The sequence below is a fragment of the Leptinotarsa decemlineata genome, unplaced genomic scaffold, assembly GCF_025532065.1.
Source record: "Leptinotarsa decemlineata unplaced genomic scaffold, Ldec_3_MD MMD2_tig00026328_RagTag_RagTag, whole genome shotgun sequence".
Lineage (NCBI taxonomy): Eukaryota > Metazoa > Arthropoda > Insecta > Coleoptera > Chrysomelidae > Leptinotarsa > Leptinotarsa decemlineata.
The window spans coordinates 26,261,954-26,280,007 of NW_027412688.1; the positions used below are offsets into that span (position 1 = coordinate 26,261,954).

At 33.3% G+C, this 18,054-nt stretch overlaps 2 protein-coding genes across 8 annotated transcripts in view; one reads left to right on the forward strand and one right to left on the reverse strand.

Annotated features, from left to right (window-relative positions):
• nej (CREB binding protein nejire) overlaps positions 1-4,693 on the forward strand; it is a 33,130-nt gene extending 28,437 nt beyond the window's left edge. For 4 of the 7 annotated variants that reach the window (XM_074182334.1, XM_074182335.1, XM_074182337.1 and 1 more), the window contains 2 exons: positions 1,656-2,194; positions 3,954-4,693. In XM_074182334.1, coding sequence (XP_074038435.1) covers positions 1,656-2,194; positions 3,954-4,197 — 783 coding nt within the window. In that variant the 3' untranslated portion in view covers positions 4,198-4,693. Of the gene's footprint in view, positions 1-978; positions 1,111-1,655; positions 2,195-3,086; positions 3,289-3,953 lie in introns of those variants that run through there. The other 3 variants (XR_012467253.1, XM_074182339.1, XM_074182336.1) reach the window with 3 other exon arrangements.
• A 6,218-nt stretch (positions 4,694-10,911) lies between these two features.
• Positions 10,912-15,182, reverse strand: LOC111506115 (uncharacterized). Its single transcript, XM_023161090.2, has 4 exons — positions 14,791-15,182; positions 14,354-14,737; positions 12,234-12,631; positions 10,912-11,220 (listed from the first exon to the last, which is right to left on the reverse strand). Exons 1-4 carry the CDS (start codon positions 14,970-14,972, stop codon positions 10,979-10,981), a joined length of 1,206 nt encoding a protein of 401 aa, XP_023016858.1. The 5' UTR covers positions 14,973-15,182; the 3' UTR covers positions 10,912-10,978.
• Between the last annotated feature and the right edge of the window lie 2,872 nt (positions 15,183-18,054).

Sequence of the window (18,054 nt, forward strand, 5' to 3'; positions counted from 1 at the left end):
TTATGCGGTTTAAAACATTCGCCATGCATTCATGATATATCTGCGTATAAGTTGATTTTTATCATCTTAGGTAGGTCAAAACAATCTATATTACAATTCCATAATAGAAGGCACTAAATTCTCAGAAATATTGCATTAAAATAAAAACTTTGTTAAGGTTGTGATTCTATGTACTTTGTCATCATTTTTCCTCATCTGTTTAGAATAATTTTCGTAGGCTACTGGAAGACAGATTAAGGCAAAAACTTAAATCATTTCTGAGAATTTAGAGCCTATTAGTTTGGAATAATAGTATAGCAAACAGAAAGGAACAAGTCCAAATGATGTTATTCCACACCTCGAAATTGAATCATTATCCATCCTAATTCTTTGTAATCTAGCATAAAGGACTACCACTCGATCCAAGATAATGTGGCTTGTGTATTGCGACTTATCCCAGGCCGAGGCTATATCATTTGCTACTTTTAACAGATGGGAAGGTGGTCAATAATGATAAATGAATATTAATCAAGAATTATCGTTACAATCATATTACATTGATTGATACCATCATGCGCATGGAGTTTGATAATTCATAAAATTTTATAAAACTGGCAGGAAGGAATTCTTTCAATTTTTTTTTCAGTGAATTCACAGTATACTAAAAAATACCTCAATCATTTTATTTTCGTGAATTTCTTTTATAAATTATAATTTCTGGTATTATATTGGTAAAAATGGTTAATATGAGTGAAGTTTAGTTCAAGAAAATAGCTTGAAGCTTAACTTTTAATAACCTATGGATTCCAAACTTGAAATGTATTGAGTTATCAATAAATCAACAGTTGATGTTTAGTGAACACCTCAGGAACGTCTCCATTTCTTCTTGTCTGGAAACAAAGTTGATTTTTCTTACTAAAATTAATGTTTGAATTTGTATACAACATAACCTATTGAGCAATATTTTAATTTTTTTCAGTCCTGTTTTCATTGTTTCAGAGAAATGGAAATTGGTTTTTTATTCCTACATAAGTTCCTTATTTATGTTATTTTCTATTCTCCCAAATAACCTCTCTTGATCCTGACATGTCCTGTTTCCTGATCCCTAGGATACTAACACTCTGAAAACAGGTAATTTTTATGAAACTCTTGAACCCATTCATTTTCCTTAGTCTAGACTTAACGATTTATTTTCATTTCTTGATACGTTTTTTGTAATTTTGAGAAATTCGAAAGTATTGAATATGATAATGATAATAATAAATGGTCTTTTTATTTAATGTCACAAAGTTTAGCAAAACACTATTTTTACAATAGAGTTTCCTGAATATTTGGAAAAAATGAACAGATCGTATAGCCTGATAACGATAGCCTGATAATCTTTATTTTTCCAAAACGCTATTACAGTTCATTTTAGGGGATAATTAACTTGAACATTAATCAAGAAAAAAACTCATACAGACACAAACAGATCAAATAATATAACTTCCAAAGTTAAGGACCTGCCTTATCCCATTCACATTTTTTGCAATAATAAGCATACCACCAAGATCGCTTTCCTTTATCATCTTTTTTTTTCAATTCCTTTATAATTATTATATGTTATTCTGCACACTTTTACTGGAATTTGCGAGAATGAGAATAATTTGAAGAAAATTGAAATTTTGTTTCTCTAGCAGGCACAGCAGATTCAGCAGGCAGGTGGTGGCGCACCTCCCCAACAACAGTTACAGCACATTCTCAACACGCAACCGAATGCTAATCAACAGCACCAAACTAGAATGCAAATTCAAAGTGGAATTATGAATCAACCAGGCCAAGGCTTAAACCAAGGACCTGGCCAGCCAATGAGTCAGCCTCAGTGGTACAAACATCAACAGATGCTAGCGATCCAAAGGCAGCAACAGCAGCAAGCACATCAGCAGCAAGCACATCAGCAGCAGCAGCAAGCAGCACATCAACAGCAGCAGCAGCAAGGTTTCCAACAGCCCGGTGCTTGCCCAACGTATCAACAGCGATTGCCAGGTATCCGGCAGCCACACCTAGGATATAACAATTCCTTTACTGATCAACAGTATCCTCAAATGCAAGGACTGAAACCATCGCCATCGTCAGTTACATCACCGCAAGGGGTGATGGGTCCTCCTCAAGTTCAGGGGATTTCTGTGCAGCAACAGCAACTGATGCAGAGTGTACGGAGTCCGCCTCCTATAAGGTAAGAATAGGGTTGTTTCAATTCATGCATTTTGTTTGCTAGTATGGTACATTACAAGATAATTTGTTGGCTTCACTGTCCTATTTGAGAGTACTATAAGTATTTATTAGAGAAGTGTTTTACCGATTAGAAGCCCTGCTTTACTCTCCATAGCAATACGATTGGTGAAATGTTGTGTGTTACTTGGGAAGAGTAAATGTTATTATAAAAATATTTGAATTTAACACTTTGTGAGATTTTTACATAACAGTAAATAGTCACCCCCTCTCAACTTTTGAATGTAACAAGATATCAACACCAGACAAAATTTACGTAAGAAGGTATCCTTTTTAGTAGTTTTTGATATAACAATTTGTTGCATCACTTTTCGCCTGGTGGGCGCTACCAACTGTTTTTGTACAAATCGAAAGAGGGGTCCTGTGATACCCCGTTTAATAGGTATTTCTATTCTCTATCCAATACTTTTTTTATTGTTGGAAATGGAATTATCCAATCTCGAGTGATTAGCAGTTTTATATTCAATTTTTGCCTCAAGAAATAATAAATGCTTATAATCAGGGACTATAACTAATTACAAAGTATTATACAATAATATTATATAAAAATTATTCAAAACTCACTCCAGTCCATTTTAGTAAATATTCAAAATGTTTATCATTCATTCCCTGACAATAATGAAATCTACCTATAAATTTTTTTCTTATATTATGAAATGTTCCTGGGGAAATATCTCTTTACCTATCCACAAGTTTTAAAATGAATTGCCGTTGTATATCGTACAGTTCAGATGTCAAATATTTCCCCAAAAACATCTCTGCGTACTATCAGATGACCTAGTGGGCTCTTCTAAGGGATCATGTTTGTCTGTCTACCGGTTTTCAACTAATTTTAGGTTTCAGCAAGATGAGGTACATCATTATCACGACAAGCTGGTTTAAAAGTGGCTAGATGACAATCCAAATCATTAGATAGGTAAACGTGGTCCCTTAGAATGGCCTGCTGAAGATTTTTGTGAGGATTGGTGAAATCAAAATTTTACGTTACACCACTGCAGTTTACTTTAGAGCTCATGGTTAGAATGAAATTACTCCAGAAACATTCCTTAATGAATTTGTAAACAAACTTCATTATTGTCAGAAAGTGAATGGTGACCAATTCGAAAGTTCACTGGTATAAACTGAAGTGAGTTGAGAATACTATTTTTCTTGAAATTATAGTTATCGTTGTGTGTTTGTTTGACTCAAAATGTTTTTTAAATTCCCTGAATTCATTTTCTAGGGACTTGTTACTTTCATTGTGTTTCTCAAGATTCAATATCCTTTTTTCAAGACATTTATTTGATTTCGATATTTTTTCCATCTTCAGGATTCTTTGTTCCAACGTGATGAATTTTCCATTGAAGTTGGATGAATAATCTTGGATTTCCCCTTGAAATTTAGTGAATTACAAATAATTAGTTTCGAGACTCTACATTCTCTGAAAGACCAGATAGTCAACGGAGAACAATGTTGTTATCAACGATTGTTGAACTGTCTAGACGACAATAGTGATGTTTTGTCCATATGCGGAGCACACTATAAACACAGGAGATCATGCACCTTATTTCATTACTCGAGAATATTAAATAACAATTTTTACCATTGAACCTATTTTTAAGATTAGTCCTAATTACCAAATTCCTCCTTGTAAACTAAATTCGAATTTATTTGATCATTGACAGATAAGAGTCCTCAGTATTGAAATATATTTTCATTTTCAGAAGTCCGCAACCTAGTCCATCATCAAGAGCAGCCCCAAGTCCTCGAAACCAGGCAGTTCCGAGCCCTCGGGGGCCTCAACCTTCGCCTCATGATCTCGCAACATCAGAAATGCTTTTGAGTCAAAATCATTCGAATGCCCTGCATCCGCACTCATCGCCTGCAGGAGTTTCGAATCAAGACAACAACGAAGTGCCTACCATGACTCCTCAAGACCAGCTGAGCAAGTTCGTGGAGCAACTTTAGTGGTGCCGCGCGTTTCTTTCTAACAAACTGTCAGACTAAACAGTGAAAATTTATGCATATACATGTAAATATTGTACATTTTGAAAATATATAAATTTGTTTTATGTATTAAATATACAAAGTTGTAAATATGTTACATAGAAAACTGTACCATACTATATATATGTATACATATATTATATATATAATTTTTAGTGAATTGAGTAAAATCAAGATACCCAAAAGTATTTATGGCTTTGCGAGGCTGTGTTTAAAATAACGGATTGTTACCCTAGTGACGGTAGACTTTGGCATAGCTACGCACCTGTTGCTCGTTTGTTTCTCATTTTTACAAATACATGTGACATTTTATGATAGTGGCGCTGTATGATATAGGCGAAGAAATTTTTACCGAAACTTTTTAGTGTCGCGTCGGTAGCTATTGTGATGGTGGTTTCCTCGGAGGAGGGCCTCCCTAATTGTTTTTATATAATATATTTATAATTTATATACCTATCATCTTTGTTTTCATGTGTTTAAACATTCCACGAAGTGTGGGGTGGTGCGGTGCTGGCGCTAACGACAATCCTGACCCACGCCAGTGCAATAACTTATACAACACTCCCTCCTAATTTATTACTGAACATACATCAATTAGATTAATTAGTAATAAGAATTATATAAAAAATAAAATGATATTGAATAAAAATGTGAGGCCTTTTATTGGTGCAGCGAGCTGCTCTACAGAAGAAATTTCCCTAGGACGATCTGGGATCCTTATTAGTTTGAACAATACAAATTGAGAATCAATGTCCTAAGCTTTTTGGAGATTGGCCGATATGGGGTTCGTCCCAGAAATAGATCGTCAAGGGGAGTTGCTATCCACAAACTGGAAATAGATAGGGACGGGGTCCTGAATGACGTTTCACTCTCCACGAGAACACTGAGATTTTCACTGAGCATTTAAAAAAACTGAACACATGTTTCAATATGCAATAACTTCAAGTGTGTTCATACTCATCATGAACAGTTTACAAAACCTCAACATGTGTTTCATTATACAAGGAAGTTATTGTATAGTAAAACGTGCTGCAGCTTTATGAACTGTTTACCATTCACAATATGATAGGTAACATCCCCGGTATCCAAACAAAAATCAATACCTGGTAGGTATGCTGTGTCCCAGTCTGGTTCCTTATCAAAGATTTTGGTAGACTGTGGTGAAGGGCCTATATATAGAGTTCATGTTCTGTATCTGGTGCAGCATGGCTGTCCATGAAAACCGCTCATTTAGTTTAGGCTTCAAATTAATTATCGTTAATCATTGCAATGTTTCATACTCTTCACCCATGAAAACTAATGTGTGCTGATTGAGTGGGTAACTGAAATGAAGATTTCTTCCTTACAGTAAATTCCAGCACCCGTGTCCTATGTTCATTTTTCGACCCCTCTGTATACCAGGTGTTTCGGCCGAGTATGTTCTTCGGATGAATGTTCATTCTCAGCAGTACCGTATAGCCAAGTGCAAGGCGATGGGATGGGCAACACTTGGTTGCAGGAAATTTCCTGCAACTCCCGTTAGTTACCGGAAGTAACTGATCGGGTCCGAGAGTTACGTTCCCTGAGTAGTCAAAATTAATCAGGGATGACAGGCCTCTGTATTTGCCTGGCCATCAAGAGTGTTACAACGATAATTCAAAGTCCATAATTTTGAAAAGCTTTCTATCCCTTATTTACGGAATCAAAAAGATTATTATAGAAATCTATGAATAGTGGTCATTAAGAGCTTTCCATTGATGCCTTGGACAATATAAGAAAATAAATTTTCAATTTTTCATTTCACCATACCAATTACATTGCACTACCCCAAGTAGCTTAATTATGCCAAGTAGATCCAAAATATGGAATTTTCAACCCTCAGATACCCCCTAAGTTTTATGTCCAATAATGAACATGATATGCTGCAAAGAACTCCTACTTCCTGCGTACCAAATAGATCAAATTTGGGGTATCTATACAACGAAACGTTTTTTTGCTGATAGCTTGAAAATTTTCAGATCCATTGAGAATATAGACTGTTTATTGCTTCAAAGAACATGCTGAATCATGTTTGGGAATGGTGGGAGAACAACAACTTACATTTCACCATAGTCAAATACAAAATTATGACATTTAAAAAAACTACATGAATATTGAACTCCGCTATCATTTTGAAAATAATATGGTGCGATGCAATCAAAGACTTAGTTTATTTAAATCAAATGTGTCATTTACCTATCAGATCAAACCTAAGAGCCGAACGATATGCTTGGATTATTATAGGTTAGAATATGGCGCTATAATTTGCAATCCATTCTAATTTTGTCGTGTTTCACATCTAAAAGCTTGTTCATGCTTATTCGAATATTCTCATTTTTGTTGTGAATCGTAAATCGCACAATAATGATCGCATTGAGCGTTCATACTTGTATAGCTCATTTTCTTGCAAAAAGTTTATAGTCAGCTGCAGTTTTCTTTCAATATTAGAAACTTTAATAAATTTCAACCTAAAAGTTGTTTTGTTCGCGATAAAAAACACATATTGAATTAATAGTGTAGCGAATTAATGAATTATCTAACTCGTTCGATTGATGACTTATTTAATTTGTAGAACCGGTAAGTTGCCACACAGTAAAAACTAGACAGAAGCATTTTCTTTATTCTATAATGAAGTATCTGTCTCAAACAAATGTATTTCCAAAAATTTTTCACTAATCACAAACTAATTTATTTATTACAATACTTACCAGCTAACGCTTAACATATTTCCACTATTTGAATTTCTTGTTTAGCAGCTCGATTCACTTTATGAACTGCCCTCTTGAGTCGGAAAGACTCCTTTCTAGAATTCGGTAGTCGGTTCGGTACTAGAATTTTACCAGCGATTCCCGACTGCATTCTTTTGAGGTGAGATCATGTGTTTGTTCAATGAGTCTGGCTTATCGGTCAGGACCGGTTTCAGATTCGTTACAATAGGTTTTTAGGTGACACTTACTAAATGACAGAAGAAATGATTCAGCATGTCCTTAGAAATATAACCAGATGGCAGAGAGTGGACTTCGAGTACAGTTGTACCGGGACCCTTGTACTAAGTGGTCACATGTAATATGTTCGATAAACTGAGTATAATAACAAATGTTATTACAAAATGTAATCTCGAGCTATGACATCATTAAACATGGTCTGCAAATCAAAAGATGTAATGGAAATACGGAGATACGTAGATAAACAGTCAAAGTTTGGGATTGCCCAAGAAACACACTAAACAAAATTTTAATTTCAATAATGAAAGTTGCCATGAATAGTTTTTGGAAATGAAATCTATCCAAACATGAAACCTAAAATATAAAAAAACAAAATAGAATTTTTTGTTATTTCTTTATGTCTAAACGTAAGAGGGCTATTAAAGACTTATGTACATTTTAATTATGTACTCCACAATAAGCAACTTTGCTTTAATTTAACTTTTACCATTTTCGAGATCCGCGTGTTTTCACTCTTCGCCGGTTAGATAAAGGAGTTAGATGGCCGCAGCGAAAAGAAAAACCATGGGGGGGAGGAAATTCAAATTTTCCCAACCTCATCAGCAACATTTCCCAACTATCGAAAAAATGAAAGCCGAGGGATCAGTTACTACTATAATATATTAAATTTCTTACTTAGCTATTCAAAGATTGGCCAAAATGCTTATGTCCGTTTGGGTATGCAAAAACAAAAATAAATTTTGGTAATTATAAAAATAATAATGGGAGTTTTTCTACTTTGGACCAAGGTCCTTGGTCTTCCACCATATCCACCATGTATAGGAATATTCAATACAAATGAAAGGAAACAACACTTAAATAATATTGTGCTTATTGTTTTCTACTATTATTTTTTCTATCTTCAGGACTGTTCTCTTACTTGGGAGAAATTAAACTTTTTTGAGGTTTTCAAACATATCAGAATTTCAAAGTTCTTTCCTTTTTCTAATTACCTCTCCTTTTCTTTTCTCTCATTTTCGTTTTTTTTTTATTTATTTTTTTACTATTATAATAGGTGAATAGTTGTTAAATTCGCATCTGCCTGATTAGGTTGTGGTAATGCTACAATTTCTAGAAAAGTTATATAAACACTTAACTTTCTTTTACTTTTAACGAAATTATTCGATAGGTCCCAAAAACCATATAATTTGAAAAAATAAATAACTAGGAATTAAATGCAAAAACACTTTTCTTGAATATCCACTATAATAAGTAAACTACAGTACATGCCACGGCTGATGGCGAGCGATCGCGCAGGTATACACTCCCAACTAAATTACTATTGGATTACGATAAGCCCCTTGCCGGTCAGTGTCGTAACTATAATTAGTTTTAATTAGGGTAGCAAATGGAACATGATTTCTGTGTAATTTCTTTTCATATTTTATTTAATATTACAGGTAGTAGTTATATAATGTTATATAATGATACACTTATCCAAAAATAAACTTTAATCTGAGTACAAATTATCTTCACTGCTGCTTGTGAAAATTACATTCTTTTGGGACACGTTGTTTTTGGCAGTAGCCCAAATGTCCGTGTTGAAGCAGAACCTCATCCAATTTGTATCTAATTTGATGCTTTTTATTTACCTTGATCAACTCGTATAATTCGAGTTTGAGCATGTCAGGGGTGAACATAATGCTTTTTTCCTGCAGCCACTTCACCATGTTAGCCTTCCTAGAATTTGTGTTGGGGGCTGGATTAATTTTAATATTATGATATAGAGCATTATCTGGCATGACTACTGAAATCACAGGTAAATTTAGGATTACCTTTTCTTGTAAACATTTACCATAATTTTCATAATTCATTCCTAAATGATATCCTCTGATGTTGTGTCTGATTTAAATATAAGTGGGCAATTAGGTATAAAGCCCATGAATGGGCTTTATACAATTGTTGACTTATACCTTTTGGTTGATTCATCTGTCCAGTTCTTGGAAGATATATGTCCACTATGAATTTATGTTTCATCAAGAAACACAATCATGACTGGTTTTTTGTTAGGCAACACAAATTATTCAGACAATGCCAAACGTAACCAGAATTAGAGGACAAGTAATGATACGCCTCTGTACAGAGCTTTTGTATGTCTTGCAAGATCTGTAGTGGGGGTTACATTGAAAATGAGTTTGTGTGCGCAAATGTGATGGCGCCATCACGTTTGGCGCTTGCTGTACCTGTTTATTATTAGGCTACCCATTTAAGATAAACACCTTCTACTATTTACCTTATTTCAAACTGCTATAAATATGTCTATACTTTTACTGAATACATTTTTGTTTGAGAAAGCTATAGGAATAGCAAAACGCGTCACATATTACAAGTAGTAATATATTGTGGATATCTAAAAGACAAGTGTTGTTTCATTTAATTCCTAGTAACTATAGACATCCATCCAGTATCGGTCAAATCAATCAAGATGTGAAAAAAAATGAATTAAACTGAAAAAAGAATTTGTCAGAAAGATTTCTCCCCAACTAAACAAAAAATGTGGGAACTTCCAAAGAAAAGAGAAATAGAAAGCCAAAAAGCTTTTTGTTGAATCAATTACTCCAGACAAAATTGATGTTTGACATATGTATATCATTTCACAAATACTTTGTGAGAGTTGGTAAGCATGAGCCACACATGAATAACAAATACAATATTATTTTAACAAGCTATATAGTATACTATTAAGTATTGGTCTACCATCGTTATTCATATTATTATGTTTACTTTGTTCTACACTCTCATAGGCATCTAGATGCCTGTTATTGTTAACTTGTCTAACTAATCTTAATAGTTAACTTATATAGCTTATAATATTTTAATTATTAGATTCACCTAACTGTTACATAAGGACACTTTGTAAAATTAATTCAAGACTAGTAGATAAGGCAATATTGTCAAATTAATTTAATACCTAGAACAGGTATCTATGTTATAAATAAGGATAGCTTTGTAAGTAGGATTAGTTTGATCTTTCTCTTGAAGATGATCACTTGGTGATCGAAACAAGTGTTGAGGTGTTAAAATAACGGTTTGGTGTTAGGGAAAAAACTCCAGTAATAGTTTAAATTTCCATAAGTTGACCATTGACACCGCTTTTGACAAGTCACAGAAGATTCTTATCGTTCTCCTGAGTATGGAAATTTGAATTATTGGGAATTTGAGAATATTTATATTTTCATGGAACCTTCATTTGCTTTATTGCTAGCATCAATATTTTGAAATACAGCCAGAAAGACGAGATGAATTGTTTTACTTTTCTTTTCATACAATCAAACAATAACAATAAATATGTCGTCATGCCAATGGGTTTGCAAAAATAGGATTTTTCAGTAATTCAGTTGTTGACATTGACCATGAACTGTCACATGACAGTTCCAGCACATGAACTGTGCTTGAAGAAATGTGAAAAAAACTTTTCAAGTCATTCATAAAAAAATATGTTATCCATTGTAGAAGCTGACTTATATGCTATTTTTTGGAGATATATCACTGACATATTTGAAAAAGGCATAAATAATTTTCAAAAAACTTCAGGATAGTTGCTCGACCATCAGTAAGAAAGCCATAAATTCATATGTGTTTGGGATGATTGTTGAGCAATCATGAATACAATTTCCAAATGCAAAGATCAACATCGGACCTCCTTTATGGTTCTATTGAAATATGTACAAAATTGCTTAAATTAATTTATTAATCATAACTATTTGACAATAAAAAACTAAACTCTAATAATGTACACATTACTCTTTCTGCTCTATCTTCACCTTGACTTCCTCCTCCTCCTCCTCTTGTTTAACATCATCATCCATGGCTTCATCTTTGCTGTTTTCATGCAGCAAAACATACTCTCGCGAGCTGAATCCAAATTTTACAACATCCCTCTCGAATAACTCCACATATCTTTTGGGTTCTATTTTTTTATTGTTGATGAAGGTTCCATTAGCGGACTCGAGATCAATAAGATAAGGACGAACCCGTTTTCCTGTAAAAAGAAGATTTTTAAATAAATCATATGAATCAAATATTTGTTTTCTCAAACTCAGTCTATCATTTTGTCGAAATTATTCGGATATTCTTTATGCATTGTTATTAAAACCTTGAGTAGCTACTGTGATAACAATTACCGATTACTTCATCTCCTAAAGAGGAAATTTTGATTGGTGAAATGCGTGTTGAGAAGAATTTTACAGTTTTGGTGTTTGAGAAAAGTGCTTGAATTGGATTAATTCTATACCAGAGGTTCCAATTCTTCTTTTCAACTGAGTTTTGTTTCTGAGCGCCCATCACCTCAGTGCTGAGGCACTGAGTCGAATGCCACAGCTCAGTGCTGTTGTTGTGGAGATGACTATGGCGTGTAAAAGTAATAAAATTACATTTTTTATTTAAATCATAATTGCTTATTTGATATTATGAAGAAATAATTTGGTGTTACGCCACTTTCTATGTTTTTTACATGGAGATAGATGTTAATTTCATCTCCATTTTGGTGAACATGAAAGTAACAAAGTTTTATGGGAAGGAAGCTGCCTGGTAGAAGTATTCGATGCATCTTGCAGTGGAGATGCTCTCATGTAATATATCCCAGAACTGCAAGCTAACACTGCTTTTAATTTGTTTTCAATGTCTAATTTGGCATTTATCAAAAGTGGAGCAGAATTTCTCCGAAATAACAGTAATTTTCATGTATTATTTCTTCATTTGAATCTATTGTTCAGATATAACCGTCATCGAGCCATATAAATAAAAAGATATCTGAACCTTTAGTGTTGTTCTGCCATATAAATTATTTATATAGTGTTTCAGATTTGAGGCCTAATGAAAAAAAAAATAAAAAAATCGTCCAAAAAATATTTTTGTGGGTGGGAACAGCCTAATTATCAATTTTCAACCCTCAAACCACCCCACCCTCCATTTTAAAATTCACGGGCATGCAAATTGTTTTCCTTCGGGAAAATGTTACAATGCAAAAGAAATTATTTTTTTCAATAATCTTACCTACTGACCCGTCTTCCCTAGTGAATGGTACTAGTCTGTACTGAAGTGCTGCATGTTGTTTTGAGCAAGATGGATGATCAACAGGTAGATCGACAACTTTTCTTTCTCTGCCTATGAGATAAGCACTTTCCCTGTGTATGTACAGAGTCTGCAAAGCTTTTTCTCCTTTGAAGGGATAGAGTCGCCACCTCCTTCTTGGCTTCCTTGCTTCTGGGGGCTCACTGTATTTGATGACAACTCCTCGAAAAGTATTCCTTTCTTCAGTCAACTTGCCAGAAAGGCCAAAGTTTGGCTTTTCCTTATCCTTCTTCTCATTATCACTTTTCTCAGATTTGACATTGTCATCATCTTTACCCCATTTGGCATTGGCATGATCATAAGATCCACTTCTTCGTCTCCTTAAAAAATATAAAAGTTATGCTAAATTTTTTTTCAGCTCAAGCTTCTTGTTGACAATACATTGATAAAACTCGCATAATTTCATCTAAATATCACAAAACTGAAGTCAAAAATTGGCGTTTCAGCCTACTCTTGGATATTCGGTCATTCAAAAGTTGAGAAATAAACTTTTTTGGAAATGAAAACTTAAGTATATGCATGAAGAGTTGTAATTATAACGATTTCAGAAGATTGTGTCATTGAAGGTATACAATATTACAAATACTGTAAATTCCTATCTTATTTTCATATTCAGCTTTTTAGGTACGAACTATCGAAAATTAATCATTTATTAATACAATTCTTGTCCATGATTAGCCAGAACACCCTAAAAATAAACTAAGCAATTCCTTTTATATGTCTATTGAAAGTTAAAGAATGTCATGTTCCTTTTGTCATTTAGAATGTGCCTTCAACTGATTCCTTGTTAGTGTGTAGTGTATCAATTAAAAAGGAGTCTGAATTAACCTATTGTATTACTTGCACAAATGAACAGAGACGAAGCTAAGCTGAGACATGGTATATGTTTAAGGTCACTGTAACATTATTAGCTGTTGCTTCCAAATCAGGCGCAATTGGGGGATCAGACACAGTTCTGCTATTGTCATGTAACAAACTAAACATAATCTAAAACAAGGTTTCTGCTGCAAACAATTTAACAATTGTATATACTAATTGAATATTTCATACACTATAGAACTTAATGTGTGAACTTGTGGCAGAGCTTAGAGCTAAGCGGAATAAAATTATAATTATGACATTTTAACAGAACTTCAAGTAAAGCAACAACATCAATTAGAACATGATTATAAATTAGTTCGATCTGGTGAAATAGAAGTTTTTGTACATTTGAAATGGGCGAATAAAGATTCGCAGCATATAGAAGAAGGTTCTTGAAAGACTTGATTTTTCAACAGTTTCAACCTTTGAGTGGCTGTATTTCTGAAGATATATGGAGCACCAAGTTTTGACTTCAGATTCATAATCAACAAACAAAAAGACGATATCGTTTACTCTGAGAAAATTATCACAATGCAAATCAATATAAGCATCCATATATCACACTTCAACATTTTTTTACTTCAACAAAAGTTTTGAGAAATTCTATAAAGAAAAATAATGCTTATGCTTTATCCGATAGAGTGTTCAATAACTTTTGTAACATAATCCTGTTCTTCTTTGATATTGGCATTCTGCTATTATATATTGAGGGTAGATAACACTGACATATAATTAATAGTTTCCCAACTTCTAAGTCAATATTGGGAAATATATTTGTTTTTAATAAAAACACCATAAATTCAAGTCTATAGCCATGCATCACTTTTTAAAAAAATGCTGTCTAATTACTAATTCAATAATGTTTGATACTCATTATTGAAGTAAAATGTAAAAAAATATTAAGTACTAGTTTTTTTTTCCCCAACACCAAATCGTTATTTTTAACACCTCGACACGTGTTTCAATCACCAAGTGATCATCTTCAAAGAGGAAGATTAAAAAAAATCCAGTAATATTCATTACTACACCAAAGGTTCCGAACAGTACATCATAAGTAGAATTCAAAAAATAAAGCTTGAACCTAAATAATGAATATATCAGGGCAAAAAAAATAATAGTTTTGTAGGTACAGCAACTTTAAAATCGATCATTGCATGTCATGCAACCATTATACAATTTACCTTTTTTCATTCCTTCCATTTCTTCCATCTGGTTCTCTTCTGTAGTTCTCATTACTCCATTTATCATTCCTCCTATCAGCAAATTCTTTATTTTTATATCTATCTTCATGTTTTTCTCTATTATACTCTCTTTTACTTCTGTTATCATCATTTCTCTCTCTTGTTTCACTGTGTTTGTCTCTTTTGTTATTACTCTTCCTTTCTCTATCTTCATGTTTGTGGTAATCTCCCCTTCGTTGTCTTGTACCATCTCTATCCCTAGATCTACTCCTATTTCTGACATCATCCGTAACTTCTTTTCTTTCTATGTACTTACCTCGTAACTCTTCAGAATGAATCTTTTCTCTGTGACGGGTTCTTTCCAAAACTTCATTCTTGGATTTTCTGTAACAATATCATAGTAAGAACATAGTAAAAACATATATATTTTGAATTACCTTATCTGACAGCTTGACTTATGACTTCTCTTTTCAGTCTCATCACTTTCTTCAGAACTAGACTGTTTAAACCTTTTGGAACATTTTCTCTTACTGGTTCTTTCCTCTTCAGATGAGGAGGATTCGCTTTCAGAAGAGCTAGATTCTTTTCTGTGTTTTTTATTTTCTTTATGTGAACCCATCTCAAAGCCCACAAAATATTTAAAAGTAGAACTAATACTTTCCTTCGATATGCCGTTGCTTTATAATCAGGCACAATTCAGGCCAGCTCGATACCCGCGGTTGCCGTTTTTGGATTTACTTATCAATTGTTAATTTTGTTCAATCATCAATTGATTTGATTTGTAAATCTATAAACTACTTAACGTTAAATGACATGACATGGTAATAATTGGTCAGTGTTGCCAATCGAAAATTATCAAATGTCTCAATGGACGATTCCAGTACCCCTATAAAAGTTTCGGATCTAAATCGACATGATATAAAGTTGTCCATATCAACTTCAATAATTCGATTCATATATTCCGGAAACAGCCAGGAATCTATAAAATTACAAATTCTATCTGTTCCGACTTTGAATTATTCCAAAAAAGGCATAGAAAATGTCAGTCGATTTAGACCCGAAAATTTTATAGTGGTAACACTGAATAAAGTACTGGAATCGTCGATTTCACAATCAAACTTCTCATTGTTTTGGAAGAAATGGTAACACCACAGTATTTTGTATATACAGAAATACTGTGGTAACACTGTATGTACGCTATGGCCACATGTATAATGCTAAAACCTTTGTATATAGACTAGTCTATACTTATGATGCACTGTTTGGAACCTTTGGTGTAATGAATATTGCTGGAGTTTTTTCACAACACCAAATCGTTATTTTTAACACCTCAATTAACAGAGATGTTAAAAATAACGATTTGGTGTTGTGAAAAAACTCCAGTAATATTTATTAGTCTATATACAAAGCTAAAAGCTCTACTTGTGATATAACATCACAAGAAGGCTAATCTAGGGTTACTAGAACAAGGGGGATTACGCAATGTCATCATTTTGATTGACATTTGTGGCTGCATAAGGGCCGTCCATTAATCAAGTGACGCGAGGGGAGGGGGTTTATCAAAAATCACGAAATATCACAAGGGGGAAGGGGGTGTATTCATTTTTTCGTGAAACGCGCGATTTCTAAACCAAAAAGCTGCGTATAATGTGACTTTGACTCACCTATTTGCAGAGTATAAGAATTTAAGATTCTTTGTAGGTATTAAAAAGTACACGTTTTTTTTGCGTGGGAGGGGGGTTTAGTCTTAAACCCCATCACATATCGCCAAAGGGAATGGGTGGTTAATGAATGCTAAAAAACATCACCCGATTAATGGACGGCCCCTAATATGGTGGACACTCCCATGTGATACCTACCGAATCGTTGTAAAAAATATACAATAAGTGATAAATAATAATAAATATACTTTATTGTCCAAAGAAAAACTTTCAAAAAAAGCTTTGTCAATGTTCATCAAAGTGAACATTGTTTTTTTTTTAGAGAAAGAAAAACATAGTCAAGAGCATATAGAACAAGATTCATCAATTATCGAAGTATCAAAAGGAAGATGAAGTTGAACATTAAACAGAACATTAAAGGGAAGAAACGAAAGTGGAACACTTATTAACCATAAACACGTTCATCAAAGAAACTATGAAAATTAATAAACCCTCAGAGTAACAAAATACAATAGAGAGGCCTTTTCCATCCTTACATTGAAGGCAGCATAACTTTGTTTGTTTATGGGAAGTAAGTTGGACCATAAAACAGTGGCGGTTGATTTAGTTGATAATCGGAGGGATAGTATATATTTATGAAATAAATCATTTCAGGTGAAAATAGTTTCTACACGAAATCTGATTTATTATTAATGATTATGGAAATGAGGCCAGTTTTTCTACCACCTACTAGATTTTTATTTATGTATGGCTTTATAATAAAGCGCGTGGTTTACTGGGTTAAAATTAAATTATTTCATATGAACTAATTCATAACAATGATAAATGTTAATTTCAAAAGTAATGAACTTTACTTCGTATAATCAGATGAAAAAATTTGCGATTTATTCTCAGATTTTATAAACAAGCGGTACGGTTTTTGAGGTCCGATATGTATCTAGGGGTCTTTGTGGACCGACATTATGAAAGGGGATATTTTTGATATCATTTTTTTGATCTAATTCTTATAAATGAAGTTTTTGAAACTAGGTATATATTATTTCATTATTTGACACATCCCAACCAAAAAAAGGTTGAAAAATGACAACCGTCATTTCTTATTGAATATTGTCTGTATGCAACGTGCATAGAAAATAAAACCAAAACGGAAATCATATTCTTTATGTGACGTAAGTTAGTTGTTAAGTGAGCAATAACAGATTCAACACCGGTTGCACAAGAATAATTATTTAGTTTTACAATACAAACTGAACATTTCTGTGGACAAAAATTATCATGACATTTCTTGTCACAGTAGTTGCATTTCTTATTTTTCATTTCGGAAGTACTGAGAAGTCTTTCATGTTTTCTACCTTCATATGATTTTTGTTCAAATTTGGAGTATTTACAAGGTGAACTAACATAACAAGCTGCATTAGAAATAGTTTCCAACCATGAAGAGAAATCTTCTAGAGTCACATCACCCTTTTTAGACTAAACAATTTCTCCCCAATTCAATTTCAGTAATTCAGGAAGTTTGGTGAGTAGTTCTTTGATTAACTGAGGATTCTGCAAATGTCCCTTGGATTCTAGGGTCTTCATAATGGATACCATGTTATTTACTTCTGCTGAGAATAGTATTAGCTTTTCCAAATTGTTATCTCTGATGAATGGCATACATTTTATTTTCGTAATGATGGTTTCAATAACAAATTCTGAACTGCCAAATCTTCTTTGTAGAGTATGGATTACTAAGTCTACATTATCAGCAGTCAGTAACATTCCAGCAACCAAAGACTGATTCACCTTTGAGATGTCGCTGTAGTTCCAAAATGATGTTTTCGTTTGAATAACCGCCGTATTTTCGTAAATTAGTAAGTTGCTTATGAAATAGCGGCCATTCCTGGGGATTTCCGTCAAAATATGGAAAGTTCTTTTCCATCAATTGTCTCTTCTGCCACTTTTCTGTTTCAACTTGATTACTTATACATGGAGTAGCTTGATAACATTCCTTAAGACATTAGTGATAGTTTCACAAAGTAATTGTATATCTTTGTTATT